Source organism: Eurytemora carolleeae, unplaced genomic scaffold (genome assembly GCF_000591075.1).
Source record: "Eurytemora carolleeae unplaced genomic scaffold, Eaff_2.0 scaffold327, whole genome shotgun sequence".
In the NCBI taxonomy this organism is placed as follows: Eukaryota; Metazoa; Arthropoda; class Copepoda; order Calanoida; family Temoridae; genus Eurytemora; species Eurytemora carolleeae.
Genome location: NW_019396260.1, coordinates 23,935 through 39,511, shown reverse-complemented (window position 1 = coordinate 39,511; position 15,577 = coordinate 23,935). Strand labels below are relative to the sequence as shown.

The window sequence follows — 15,577 nt, the reverse complement described above, 5'->3', positions numbered from 1 at the left end:
TGCTAATTCTTTGCAATCTGGTGGTGTAAGCCTGTGATATTTAAATATTTCCTGTAAAATAGTTCATAGGTTGAAATATCAAAGTTTTACTTTCTCATATTGCAAAGATATGGTGATTCAAAAATCGGATTTTGTGTAAAAAAACTGAGTTCCTTTATTAAAAGATATATTTTCAGGCCTGCATCAACAGAAAACAATCTCCAGGTTTAAAACTTGTTATTTGATATCCCTAACTTTTCTCTTTTTGGGTTTAAAAAAGCAGGAAACGTTAGGGATTCTTTTTTAGGTCCAATTTTCTGGACAAAAAGATTGAATAAAAATAAAAATTATCAAATCCCTTTATATCTGCAACACAATGTCGTACACCTTAGATATTTCAAACAATGAATTATATTAGATAAAATAACTTAAGTTTAGAATATCAAAGGTCTACACCACCAGTCAGAAAATACATAAGGATTAAAAAAATTGAGTTTGTGGCAAAGACTGAACTTCTTTGATCCAACCGACTCATTTGCTTTTTTACTTTTTCTCAAACATTTTTCCAGATAAAAATTACTAAAGATGATAAAATTTACATTAAAAAGTTTGTAGTTTTATTTTAACATACGAAACATGAAACAATTGCATATAATAATGAATGCACAATGCAATTCAAAGTTGAAATTAGTATTTTCAGTTTTAAATCAAAACTTTGGAGAGCTTCAACTTTCCTGCTCTATACTGTTTAAATTTAAATTCAAGGAATTAATGTTCAAATGTTCAATTAAGATTCATTTCAAAACTTTCCTTTTTGATCTTATCAGATTTATATTAAAATAAAAAAGACAAATAATATTTCGTTTATAACTTTACAAATAATATTAACAATGTCTAAACATTTTCAAAATTCCATAATCATATCCATATCCAATATCCATATTCATGAACATCCATTATCCATATCCATATCCATATTCATGAATATCCATTATCCATATCCAATATCCATATTCATAAATATCCACTATCCATATTCATGAATATCCATTATCCATATCCATATCCATATTCATGAATATCCAATATCCATATTCATGAATATCTAATATCCATATTCATGAATATCCAATATCCATATTCATGAATATCCATTATCCATATTCATGAATATCCATTATAAATATTCATGAATATCCATTATCCATATTCATGAATATCCATTATCCATATTCATGAATATCCATTATCCATATTCATGAATATCCATTATACATATTCATGAATATCCATTATCCATATTCATGAATATCCATTATCCATATCCATATACTAGGTGGAAGATGCAAGCCATGCTAAGCTGGTAGACCTAGTATCTTGGCTTACTAATAAAATAGACAAGGTTGGGTTTTAATTATTTGGTCTCAATTTTAAATAGTTTACTCTCTTTCTCTAAATCTTATATTTATAGTTTTGCCTTTAAAACATATTGTACGCGCAATTAAAAAAGGGGCAAATACAACTCATAACAATATCTTTTAAACATTTAACTGATCAAGGATAACAGACTTTTCATTATCTCTGTACAAGCTGTTTCATATTTAAGAATATCAATATTTCTAAAAGTGGCAGAATATAATTATTCACATTCGAACATTTGGATAAAGGATATTCTAGTTTTTTTTTCAGGAATAAATGGAATGTCAGCCACGCTGAGCTCACACAGTACGCTATCGATATCCAATGTTACGGCTTTAGTACAAGATTTAAGAGTTATATACAACCATCCGATTGGTTAAACATTTTCTAGTTGTGATTATTTAACTGCGAATTCCCAGGCTAGCTAGGCGAGAAAGTTACAGCTAAATCATAGCTTGAAAATGTCTAACTAATAGGACGCTGAGTTCTCTATCCTCAAGAAGCAGTCAAAGGTTTAAAGGGCGCTGTTCTGAATCTGAGATATCACTCTCTAAACGGAAGTTAGCTCGAAATTACGCTTACAGTCCCTTTAAATTAAGTTTAGAATTCGATTCCTTCCTTGGTATTTTTATATTTTTACTTATTTATAATTTTAATTTTAATTTTTAGAATATTCAAGAAATTCAAGTCGATATACAGAACCATAAAGAGGATACAGAGATTAAGTTTCAAGATCTGGAGGTTTCTGTATCTCAGAGTAACAAGGAGCTAGGTAGATATACAGTAGATACAGAGATACAGAGTTGAGGTTTTAAGATCTAGAGGTTTCTGTACCTCAGAGTAACAAGGAGCTAGGTAGGTATATGTAGGATACAGAGATACAGAGTATAGGTTTCAAGATCTAGAGGTTTCTGTATTTCAGAGTAACAAGGAGCTAGGTAGGTATACGTAGGATACAGAGATACAGAGATTAAATTTCAAGATCTAGAAGTTTCTGCATCTCAGAGTAACAAGGAGCTAGGTAGGTATACAGTAGATACAGAGATACAGAGATTAGGTTTCAAGATCTAGAGGTTTCCGTATCTCAGAGTAACAAGGAGCTAGGTAGGTATACGTAGGATACAGAGATACAGGTTTCAAGATCTAGGGGTTTCTGTATCCAAGATTTACAAGGAGATAGGTAGGTAAATTAAGTATACAGTAGATACAGAGATTAGGTTTCAAGATCTAGAGGTTTCTGTATCTCAGAGTAACAAGGAGCTAGGTAGGTATACGTAGGATACAGATATACAGAGATTGGGTTTCAAGATCAAGACAAGCAGTACAGTACACATACAGACAAGCAGTACAGTACACATACAGGCAAGAAAAGGTAAACCGGGACAGTGTAAAAATGTAAAAATGGGAAGATTCTAGGAGGGGGATCACTTGATATAACGTGAATAGTCCCTTTATTGATTCCTCATTAACCTTGTTCCCAGCTAAGTATGGTATCCTGGAGAAAGAATTCCTAGAATTCAAGGAAAGTTGTGCACAAACCAATTTGGGATTAAGTACACAGGTTCACCAGCTTCAGAACTCAATCTGTCTCAAGGTTGAAAACCATACGGAGCTCAACTCAAGGTTTGAGAAGAGCTTCTCCGATCTTTCTGAAAACTTGGAGAAAAGTTGCAAACAAGGAAATTCTATTCTATCTTCTACTTCAACACAACTTTTAACCAGGAATAGAAACATTCTTAAATATAGTTAATAAAAACAATGCAATTACATTACAATTTAATTAATATTGTATTTTTGATTGGCCAATTTTAAATGACCCCAGAGAAGGTTTATGGCTGATTGAAATTGAAAAATATTAGAAATATTTATTTTTATGATGCACGAAGAAAAAATGTTCTAAAAGAGTGTTTGGCTAGACAAGATAGTTTAGCTGAGAATAAAGTGTTGTATGATGATTTGAATATTGAATTTGCGCTCTTAGTGAACAAATATGCAACGTAAAAACGTCTCATAGGTCTAAAAATATTCTTTTGCAACACTTCATTCTTAGCTAAATTTCCTTGTGCAGCCAAACGCTCCCTCTAAAAAAACAAGTTTATACTAGAAAAAGACACAAAGCTTCTTTAAAAGCCCAGAATTATAATTTTTTTTTTTTCTTCAATTTGTGATAAAATTGATAACGTTACGTATTGTTACTATTAGATTTTAAAAAATGAGATGATTAAAAATTTTACTTTTTGAATAGATAGGTTGATATCTTCTAAAGATTATCTATATTTGTATTTAAAGATTCAATTTTGAGTTTGTTTCTAATCTCTAATCTGCAGGATTGAAAGTATAAAAGAGATTGAATCCTTGAAAAATGAGGAGATTAATAAACAACTTGACAACCTGGAACTTAGAATTCAGGTTTTCTATTCTTTTATAATCTAGCTACAGTACAGTACAGTACAGTACAGTACAGTACAGTACAGTACAGTACAGTACAGTACAGTGCAACAGTAGAATACAGTACCGTAGAGTACAGTACAATACAGTACATTACAGTACGTTAAAGTACAAAATTATAGTACAGTACAGTACAGTTCTGTACAGTACAGAACAGCATAGTAAAAGATAGCACAGTACAACACAGTCCATGAAGTCAGAACTAGAAAATAATACAATAGAAGGAAAACAAAGAGAATATAATCTCGTTTCGAGGAAATTCAGAATTAAAACATATGCATCGTATACACTACACAATTTACAGTGATAACCAGAAAACTGTAGACGAAATTAAAGCAAAACTGAAGTGTATTTGATGCTGTCACAAAGCAAATAGCTTTGCTAGTTAGGTTTTAAATTACTTATAAAGTGAAATGGGAGTGCTGTACATTTGATGTGCCTCGTGTTCATTGAACTATCTAAAGTCATAACTTGAGTCGAAAAGTCGACTTCCAATTTCAGAGTTTTCTGGTTCTAACTGTATCTATAGAAAATATACTTGTCGAGCTAGATTAAAGGGATTGCCTGAATTTAAAATAAAAAAGAAGGACATGTCCGATTCACAGCGGTGGTAAACTTTAAACTTTTCTCTGATTAATAACAAGGTTATAATGCAAGGAAAGTTAATTTCAGTTTCGTATACTCAGCGTACAGATTAAAACCAGTTCTCTCTGGGCGGAATTTGTAAACAAGAATAGATGCATCAGTGTTCGTTTAGTATCCGAGGAGGTTAAAAGCATTAAATTTTGATAATTTACATAATAGTTTTCAATGACGAAAATATTTCATTGATTTTTTATGTGAAAGATGGATCCCATGTCAGGCTTTGACATCCGTCTTGTGTTTACATTACCGCCCAGAGACAGTACACTGCAGCACAAAAGATGCGTTCAACTCTGAAATAACTTTCCTTGAATTATAACCTTGACTAATAATGTGAAAGATATAATCAGTGTTCTATCTAAAACAGTGTTTAATTTTTAACAATTCTTGATCAGGATCAGCTTTTAATGTCACCGCTTAGAATCGGACCTAGCCACCATAGAAATAGAGGGACACTGTAATTAGTCTCCAGAGCTGAAAACTTTTGAATGGAATATCCTTAATCCCGTTTGTTTTAAATATTGCTTGTTGTCCTCATGAATTTAATCTCCAGAGCTGGGAACTTTTGAATGGTGGATATCGGGATTAATGCTTGATCCACTTTTTTTCTTAATCTCCAGATTAAATATTGCTTGTTCTCCTCTTTATATTAATCTCCAGATTAATATACCTATCGGGATTAAGGATATGCCATTCTAAAGTTTTCAGCTCTGGTCATTTTACCCGAAAAAAGTAAATTCTCAAATTAAAAAATAAAGAATAAAGTAATCTACAATTAATATTATTAGTTACCAACTTTCAAACAGAAAATACATTTCTTACTTTTAGCAATTTGAATCCTTTAAGAGAAAAATCCATTAATAATCTTAATATTTTTGTAACCTGTTGATCAGGGTTGCACGGAAACCAATATCAGATTAAAGAACGGTATCTCGGAGAACCGGAGAAGGACGGAGGAACAGGAGGAGAAGTTTGTATCCGAACTCAGGACATCGGAGAAGAAAACCTCTGAGACCTTTATCTTGTTCCAGAAATTAAAGGTTTTAAACAAAACTAATTGATAAGGAACTAAATACTTGTCAAAACCTCTAATTTTCTAATCCTTATTTTTTTTAAACCTGATCTCGAAGAACCTTCAATATTTTAAACTACGAATTATATCAGATAAAATAGTAAAGATGAAATATTTAAGGTTTACACTATCAGGCTGCAAAGATATTTGGAATAAAAACATATAAATTGAGGAAGGTTTTTTTGTCTGAAATAAAAAAAATTTTGGTGAAATAAATAATTTTTGAATATTATATTGAAAACGGAAAAAACTTCAACATTTTTATTTCTGTCATTGATTGATTGATTAGGACAGGTTGGAGTTTATGAGAACAGGATTGGAAAAAGATTTAGAGAATCTTAGTTCTAGGTAATCAAAGTCATCCTTTTCTACAATATATTTATCATAATTTGAGAAAATAAATTGTATTTTCTACATACAATGTATATCTTTTCTACAANATTTTGTTCTTGATTTTGTTCTTGATTTTGTTCTTGATTTTGTTCTTGATTTTGTTCTTGATTTTGTTCTTGATTTTGTTCTTGATTTTGTTCTTGATTTTGTTCTTGATTTTGTTCTTGATTTTGTTCTTGATTTTGTTCTTGATTTTGTTCTTGATTTTGTTCTTGATTTTGTTCTTGATTTTGTTCTTGATTTTGTTCTTGATTTTGTTCTTGATTTTGTTCTTGATTTTGTTCTTGATTTTGTTCTTGATTTTGTTCTTGATTTTGTTCTTGATTTTGTTCTTGATTTTGTTCTTGATTTTGTTCTTGATTTTGTTCTTGATTTTTTTCTTGATTTGGTTCTTGATTTGGTTCTTGATTTTGTTCTTGATCTTGTTCTTGATTTTGTTCTTGATTTGGTTCTTGATTTGGATCTTGATTTTGTTCTTGATCTTGTTCTTGATCTTGTTAAGAATTTGATATTTGATTTGATATTTCATACTCAATACATTTTTTTAGATCAAATAAAAAATCTTTGTAATATGAAAAATCCTCTCCATCGCGCTGCAAAGATATAGGAACTGGAAAGTCTGAGTTTACAGTTTTCTGTTTCTTTAATCAAAATCAAAAAGTTTCTAAACTCGGGAGTCTGGAATCCTTGAGAAAGCTGATGTATTGCAGGAAACCGAGTAGTTAAAAACTTTAATCTTGGTTTGAATATTTGTCTTAATTCTGAAGATGGTTGTGTGTAGGTGTGGAGGGAGAGCTGCAGAATCTAGAGAGGAGTATAGTTGAGCTCCAGGAGAAGATCCTGGTTAGGTTGGAGGAAACAAGGAATAAACTCAGTATCCAGGAACACAAAACAACACAGAGATTTTATCGGAATTTAATTTAAGTTTTGGTGCAAAGGAACTGAGTCTTTTCCACAATTTATCTAATCCCAACTCACCTTAGATATTTCAAACTTTGAATTCTGTTAAATCAATTATCTAAGTTTTAAATATCAAATCAAAGAAATTGAGTTTTGCTAAAAATTCATATTTTGTAATCCCTATATTTTTTAAACCTGGTATTGCAAATCATTTTTCAAACATAGACTTTTTGACTAAAAAAGTATATAGTTTGAAATATCTATGATATCTAGTTGTAAAGATACAGGGCCGGATTAGAAAATCAGAGTTTGTGGCAAATACTCAATTCGGTTTTACACATTAGGGTTGCAAAGATATAAGAAAAGAAAATTTGAGTTTCTGACAAAGACTCAATTTCTTATATCTTAAACCGAAACATAAAATTAAATCAAATGCAGTTTTGAAGCTTTGTATCAATCTATAATGTCAAACTAAATAAAGAAAAATACTCAAATGGGAAATTTTCAAACTCTTAAAATAGAATTATCATTACTATTCCTAGATTGCGGAAAGCCAAATTCAGAGGAAAAAAAATCAGAACTTGACAAAGGATTTGAGCTTTTGCCACAAACTCTGATTTTCTAATCCCTTTATCTTTGAGATGTCATATCTTAGATATTTCAAACTATGAATTCTGTTAGATAATATAGTTCCAGTACACCATTGGGTTCCAAAGATATAGGGATTAGAACATTTGAATTTCTATCTAAAACTCAATTTCTTTCAATCATCATAGGACTTTTTTTTACAGTGTTCAAAGCAGATAAAAAAATCCAGGACGCCGAATGCTGCATTGATTTTATCGAATTATGTCTTTCACACAAATAAAGTAATTGAGCGACACGGATTTTTTTTCTTAAAAATTTGATCAAGTTTTGTCTCAAGGATTCAGTTCACAATAAACTCTCTACCCAGGTTAAAACAAGTCTGGATCATCAGAGCAATTCTCAGACCAACCAGGATACAAACATTCACAAAATCAGGGATGAAACAATTCACAAGAATTTCTTGTTGTACTATGAACGGATTTTATATTTTGTTTCCCCAGGTGTAGTATAGAGCAGATGCTGGTTGAGCTGGAGGGTTTAACGACCAAGGTTGAGGAGAAGGGGAGGGAGGAAAGCAGTGTCCAGCGAGGGAAGATGGAGAGGTTGGATTCTTTACTCCAGGGGCAGGGAACAGTAGAGGAGAAAATCAGAGTTTTAGGCAAGCAATGATAAAATAACTTCTTAAAACCCTTCAGCATAAACGTGAATGAGAAGATTACAAACCGACAATCAGTGTTTTTTTCTTCACACAACCATTTTGTTTATTCCCTTACCTTGATAACCTATTTATGTTATTTTCTGATATTTGTTTCAGAAACTTCTTCTCTTGGTTTAATTGTCGAGTTAAAAACCATTAAAGAAAAATTGAATAAACCGAAAAGACTCAAAAATCATCATTTTCCTTCGTTTTCTGAAATGACTAGACTAGAAGGTCGCTTCGCGCCCATATTTAGCTTTTTTTGCTGATATATTGGAATTCTACAAACCTTTCGTACATTTTTAAATGATAACAATTAAGAATATTCGCTAATGTTCCTGTTTTTATTGGAAAAATTTATTTTTCGCCAATTTTTTTACTTTTTACTTTTTATGGGACAAATTCACTTTCTTTAATATTCTTAAATTCAAACTAAAAATCAGAATTATTGCTTGTCAGAGGAGCAGGTTCGGAGTATTGATGAAACCCTCTCCAAGAGTTACCAAGAACAGATGAGCCATGTTATCAGTATAACAGAGAACCAGGAAAATATCATCAACATAGTTCAAAGATTTAAATCCATGGCTTTTATTTTTTATTTTACTTTATTTACTGAGTTAAAAGGACTGTACGTGTTAGATTAAGTTACAAATATGGCAGAGATAAGAGAGTTACAGAGATTGATAAACACCTATAATATGCGATATTTTCCACAGCATGTTCTATTGTGTACAAGTACTGTACAAGACCAATTAGGAGACATCTGTAATCAGGGATATTTAAGGATCCTTTGAATAGGAAATGCAAAATTTTTGAATATAGACAATATTCATAAACGTTATGTTTCATGTTAAAAATTGGAGTATTTCTTTAAAATTTGTAAAACTTAACCCCTGAATGCAACAAATGGCCGTAAGATGTCAGTCAAAAAACATTACATGGAACCGTAGCATGGCGTGCCGGGACACTATAGGCCTGCTCAGCCTATCCAGGTAGAGTGTATGAGCAGTCTGTGTAGTCTGTGATTTAAAGCATTGTCCGATCAAGTATGAACGATATCAATGTATCAAGTATGAACGATATCAATGTTTCAAGTATCAACGATATCAATGTTTATAATTTGGAAAAATTATTATTTTCAATTGTTATTTCTCTACAAAAGTGACTTGCGCATTTCTACCGCAGAAAAAAACTTATGGAATTTTCAGATTTAAACACTTTCAGACCTCAGAAAATGACAATGTCTTCCATATTATTGATCTGATAAAGCTGAAACTCGGGCATTGTCATCTTTGAATAGAGGGTCACTCAAAATTACGCGTACAGTCCTTTTAATAAAAAGATGTTGTTGATATTCTAGAGTAAATTAAGCGGAACCTTGACTGAGAAATGGGGAGTTCTGGATATAAACATTAGAACTATGAAGGGAGACTTAAGAAAGAATATTGACTCCGAGCGTAAAGAAATAGAGGAACAGATCGGGACTGAGAAGGTTGGGGTTGAAGAGCAGCTTCAACAAATCAGGAAACTTATCTCCGACTCCTCGGTGATACTGGAAACAGAACTGAGAGAGCTCCAAGAGAAGATCCTAAGTGTTGAGGAGAATATCAAGAAGGATTTAAACCTGAACTTGAAGAAGGTTACGGAGAATATTGATAGGTTGGGCAGTGATGAGGTTTCAGTTGCTATTGATAATATGCATACTTTCAGCTCAAGGATTAGGTAAGCTTTAGAATTAATATCAGGATTCGGATTAGGATTAAAATTAAGTTAAGAATGCGGTTTAAGATTGGGATTAAAAACAAGATAAGGTTTAGAATCAAGATAAGGATTTGGAAAAACAGCAGGATTAATATCAATATTAGGATTGAAATCGAGATCAGGATCTAAATCAGAATCAGGATCATGGCCAAGATGAGAATCAGAATCATGGTCAAGATAAGAATCAGGATTATGGCCAAGATAAGAATCAGAATCATGGCCAAGATAAGAATGGATATTTTAGAATTACTATCATTCACAGAGATTGCATCTGTATATGGATCAGAACTGGAACAGAATCGAGATTTGTAGGGTTAGGATAACAATTAAGTTTGGAGAAGAATATAAGTTCTAATTCGAATTGGGAATAATATAAAAGACCAATAAACTCAATAAATGCATGACTTTACATGCAGAGAGCTTGAGGTTCGGATCGGAGAGATGGAAAACCTTGTTGCTGAGCATCCTAGAGATTGGAAGAATAATCTTCTCTTCCATGGGATAGAGATACAACCTAAGGAGACCTTTTACAGCCTTGCTTTAATAGTATCTAAGATTATCAGGTTTGATTTTAATCGGAAATTAATAACCATTGAGTTTAAGCAAACCAGTTTTATTTTATTTCATAAATATGAAGGTTTCCATGAAACTAGGAAACAGTGGATCAAAGAGTCTATCGTTGAGTTGAAATTTTAAATAAATCTTCATTTAAGAGGGGCGGGCAGACTAAAATAACAATGACACACTTTAAATAGTTATTTGATCAAAATGGAAGATATTGTCGTATTTCTAGCTTAAAAGGTGATCAGTTTCACAATTTTTTCTGTAGCAGAAATCAACCTGCCACGTTTACAGAAAACCAACAAATGAAAGAAACTAATTAAGTTAAAAACTTGAGTTTTTAGTTCCTTTGTTTTGTGGAATTGAAGTTAAAAAATTGGTATTTGCACAGGAGAAGTTTAGGAGTGAGAAGAGAGATGATGGTAACAGGGATACAGAGATTAAACCCATCCCACTCGGATATACATGGAACACCTCCTCTAGTAGTAACCCTTCAGTATCCCCAGGTCAGCATTCATATATTCATTTATCATTTCATATAGTTGTTTAGTCATTCTTTCTTTCATTCATAGCTATCCTTTCTTTCATTCATAGCTATCCTTTCTTTCATTCATTGCTATCCTTTCTTTAATTCATTGCTATCCTTTCTTTCATTCATAGCTATCCTTTCTTTCATTCATAACTATTCTTTCTTCCATTCAAAGTTATCTTTTCGTTCTTATTTGATATTTCATTCAATACAATCAATGTTTTATTATTAATTTTCTTATTCATTTATCAGTCATTTTTTAATCCTTGTTTATTCATCCTTTCATTTATTCTTTTACAATTAATCTTTTAATTCTTTGTTTATTCATCCTTTCATTTATTCATCTCTTTATTAATTTTCTAATTCATTTATCAATCATTTTTCATTCCCTGTTTATTCATCCTTTCATTTATTCATCTACCATTAATCTTTTCATTCCTTGTTTATTCATCCTTTCATTTATTCATCTACAAGTAATCTTTTCATTCTTTGTTTATTCATCCTTTCATTTATTCACCTACGATTAATCTTTTTATTACTTGTTTATTCATCCTTTCATTTATTCATCTCCAATTAATCTTTTTATTCCTTGTTTATTCATCCTTTCATTTATTCATCTATTTATTAATTTTCTAATTCATTTATCATTCATTTTTCATTCACTTTTTATTCATCCTTTCATTTATTCCTCTACAATTAATCTTTTCATTCCTTGTTTATTCATCCTTTCATTTATTCATCTACAAGTAATCTTTTCATTCTTTGTTTATTCATCCTTTCATTTATTCACCTACGATTAATCTTTTTATTACTTGTTTATTCATCCTTTCATTTAATCATCTCCAATTAATCTTTTTATTCCTTGTTTATTCATCCTTTCATTTATTCATCTACAATCAATCTTTTTATTCCTTGTTTATTACTTTTTTCCTTATACAAACTTCTTTTTTCGTTTTGTTCTTTCATATTTTTTTTCATTGTTCAAATGTATTTAAAGTTTGTGTTTGTGTAGGACAGGGAAGAATTAATGTCAAGACTTGATTTACTCAAGGGTTCAAATATAAAGGTTAAACATCTTATTCATAAAAATTCTTAATTTCAGATATTTTTTTATTTGTTGCTGTTATAAAAACGATGCTTTTAACTTGTGTATTTCATAAAGCGACGTGGCCAAGAATGTTTCATTCTTGTTGTTTGAGAATCAACTTTTTATAAATATCATATTTGAACTCAGAATATGTCTCCAAATGTTACCAAAAGCTTATATATCCAAGGTGTAATATTGCTAATGTCGGTCTCTTGCAGTTTTGGAGAGCTAGAAGGCACTTCGGCATCTGCTCTATTACCATTTGCTCTATTGCCTAAACCACAAAGCTTTTACTCATTTTATAGAGTGTTGACGTAATTTTAAAATTGGTATGTCCGATTTACAACGGTACCCTTCAAACTTTTGTCTGAGTAATGATAACGGATTGCAAACATCTCCCTAGGAACCCGTGTAAGTGTTGATAACAATGTACATTTAATCTGTTGCATATTTAAAATATATATGTATATATATGTTTTTCCGGAGTCACATTAAGTCCAATTTTTATTCGAATTTTAAAAACTGCGGTAAACATTAAAAATATGAATTTTAGAAATTCTAGAACGGGAAATGTGTTCAGCTGTCGCCGGAACTATGTATTTGCCAATATATGAAGACTTTTTTCTTAGTATAGTATTTTTATGTCTGAAATGTCATTTAAAATTACATCTACATTCCCTTTAATCTAAAACTATGGAAAGTATCGAAATTTTGTGGACTTTAATTATTGTGTTGTTCAGATCACTGAAGATATGTCACGAAGTATGAGGGAGGAGTGGGGAGAGTTGTACAGGTCTCACTCACACATACATATTCATCCATTTATCTTGCGAGCTTTTCATCCGTTTATCTATCCATCTTTTCATCCGTTTATCTATCCATCTTTTCATCCGTTTATCTATCCATCTTTTCATCCGTCCATAAAAATTCGTTTTTGTTCTTTCATTTTTCCTACTGATTTTGTTATTTAAAACTTACACATCAAGTCATCCATAAAAATTCGTTTTTGTTCTTTCATTTTTCCTACTGATTTTGTTATTTAAAACTTACACATCAGAAAAATGTTGGTTAAAACAGTTACAAACTACAAAATCTGTAATCAAAGAAATTGAGTTCTTGCCATAACTCTGATATTTTAATCAGCTTTGCAACCCGATAACGTAGACCTTTGTTATTCCAAATTATTAGTTCTGTTTAAACAAATAGTCTAAATTTGAAATATTAAAGGTTTACACCATCAGGTTCCATAGATATATAAATTTGAGACAAAAACTCAATTCCTTTCTTAAAAACATCATATATTTGAATCACACTATGTACATTATTTGATTTTTACAACAAATTCGTAAGACTTTTTTATTTAGGTTTATGGTTCGGGTTCGGGAGAGATATCCGAGTAGTGTTTGTATACTGCAGGAGAACAGATTATATGTGGATAATAAGGTAAAGAGGGTTGGGGTCTTAGGGAATATATAAATCATTAAGTTTTCGGAACTGGCACACAACAATTTTGTCAGAGATCATAAAACTCGGATTTTTTGTGTCAATAGAATCGAATCAACATTATACAAATGCTTTATCTCTAGAAAGGTATAACTGATTACTCGCCAAATATCTAATTTTCTAACCCTTCCAACCTGATATCATAGATCTTTATATTTCAAATTAGGTATTTAATTTAAATTAAATTTAAATTAAATAAATAGTCCAAATTTGGAATATCAAAGTTATCACTATAGGTCGCAAAAATATAGGTGTTACAAAAGTAGAGTTTGTGACAAATAATCAATTGCTTTCCGTTTAATATTTGATATTTACATGATTTGTTAAAAAAGATTATTTTTAGATATTCGTTTGGGATAAATCTAAACAAAAGGTATTTTCTATATTTAAAAAAAGGAAAAAATATTAATGATAATGCAACGAAAACACATCAGTTTTTATTACTCATTTTTTTTACTTTCAATTGATTGCTCGTTTTTAAAAACTGATTAATTACATAACTGTGCGTTTGTTCTGGTATAAATTGATTGATTGCCAATCTAATTGATTTACTAGATGGTAGATTAATTGATTGTCTAGCTGATTGATTGATCTATTATTTGATCGATTTTCTAGCTGAATGATTGATTGATCTATTATTTGATTGATTTTCTAGCTGATTGACTGACCGATTATTTCATTGATTTTCTAGCTGATTAAATGATTGATCGATTATTTAATTAATTAATTGCTGCTAGGTTGCAGAGCAACCAAGATTGGTTCTTTCTAACTCCGGAGTACAAATACCAAACAAAGTTAAATCAAGCCGACATTCATAAATTAATATTTTTGTAAAATGAAATAAATGTTATAATTTACTATTTGAAATAAATTCTTTAATTTTTTAAGCAGAGATAAAAAATATTAACGAATATTTGATATGTGAAGTTATTTGCAAGAAAGGATAAAAGGAGCAGAATAGGTCGAGGACAAACAAAATATTGAAAATGAAATTCAAAAGAAGTGAACACTTGACTCAAACTTAAAGTTTCTAATCCCTATATCGTTTTTGATGTAACAGGTTTTATAGTTTGAAATATCTAAGGTCTATATTATCAGGTTGTAAATATAAAGGATTTTAATTTGTGGCAAGTGTTCAGTTCCCTCTGGATAACAGAGCTGAGGTTTTTAAAGCTTAAACCCGAGTAAACCCGGCTTTAGCGTCTATTAACGCCAAAGTAAAAACCAAGTGAAGACTCGAGTTTTAGTTAGATTTGGTTAAAGTAAAAACCAAGTGAAGACTCGAGTTTTAGTTAGATTTGGTTAAAGGAGAAACCAAGTGAAGACTCGATTTTTAGTTAGATTTGGTTACAGTAAAAACCAAGCAAAGACGCGAGTTTTAGTTAGATTTGGTTAATGGAAAAACCAAGTGAAGTCTCGAGTATTAGTTAGATTTGGTTAAAGTAAAAGCCAAGTGAAGACTAGAGTTTTAGTTAGATTTGGTTAAAGTAAAAACCAAGTTAAGGCTTGAGTTTTAGTTAGATTTGGTTAAAGGAGAAACCAAGTGAAGACTCGAGTTTTAGTTAGATTTGGTTAAAAATGTAAAATGTAAAATGTAAAAATATAATAGTTTACAATAGTTGTGTCATCTAAAATCCGGTGAATTATCTGGAGTGTTAAACTGGATAATAGAAGAGAAACGACCTCAAATAATTAAAAGAGAGTTGCTAGGTAACATTTTCGCTAAATTATCTCTCGTAAGTCATTTATTTCGGTTGTGTATCTATTAATTAAGCATGGATCCCATTGGGATTAGTCTTAAATCGACCAATAAAAGAAATTAATTCACCTCTGATAAGAATTCTGTGACTATGGTTCAGCTTTCCGAGACGATTTTCATCTAGGACTAGAAATCCTAAAGACCAAAAGATTTAATAAAAAACTCCGGGCTCTGATAATCTAAGAGTGAGAGAGAGAAGGGTTGTATGTATAGTTGTATGCACGGCAGGTTCCCTATAT

General features: G+C 30.9%; 1 protein-coding gene across 1 annotated transcript in view; it reads left to right on the top strand.

Annotated features, from left to right (window-relative positions):
* LOC111699569 (protein Daple) overlaps positions 1-14,466 on the top strand; it is a 14,774-nt gene extending 308 nt beyond the window's left edge. The window contains exons 2-20 of the mRNA XM_023470272.1: positions 177-204; positions 1,316-1,381; positions 2,068-2,170; positions 2,880-3,021; positions 3,726-3,807; positions 5,382-5,528; positions 5,850-5,908; positions 6,721-6,835; positions 7,779-7,876; positions 7,942-8,099; positions 8,598-8,683; positions 9,499-9,860; positions 10,316-10,462; positions 10,852-10,966; positions 12,002-12,055; positions 12,817-12,869; positions 13,441-13,519; positions 13,923-13,952; positions 14,317-14,466. Coding sequence (XP_023326040.1) covers positions 177-204; positions 1,316-1,381; positions 2,068-2,170; positions 2,880-3,021; positions 3,726-3,807; positions 5,382-5,528; positions 5,850-5,908; positions 6,721-6,835; positions 7,779-7,876; positions 7,942-8,099; positions 8,598-8,683; positions 9,499-9,860; positions 10,316-10,462; positions 10,852-10,966; positions 12,002-12,055; positions 12,817-12,869; positions 13,441-13,519; positions 13,923-13,952; positions 14,317-14,397 — 2,005 coding nt within the window. The 3' untranslated portion in view covers positions 14,398-14,466. The remainder of the gene's footprint in view (positions 1-176; positions 205-1,315; positions 1,382-2,067; positions 2,171-2,879; positions 3,022-3,725; positions 3,808-5,381; positions 5,529-5,849; positions 5,909-6,720; positions 6,836-7,778; positions 7,877-7,941; positions 8,100-8,597; positions 8,684-9,498; positions 9,861-10,315; positions 10,463-10,851; positions 10,967-12,001; positions 12,056-12,816; positions 12,870-13,440; positions 13,520-13,922; positions 13,953-14,316) is intronic.
* Positions 14,467-15,577: the final 1,111 nt, after the last annotated feature.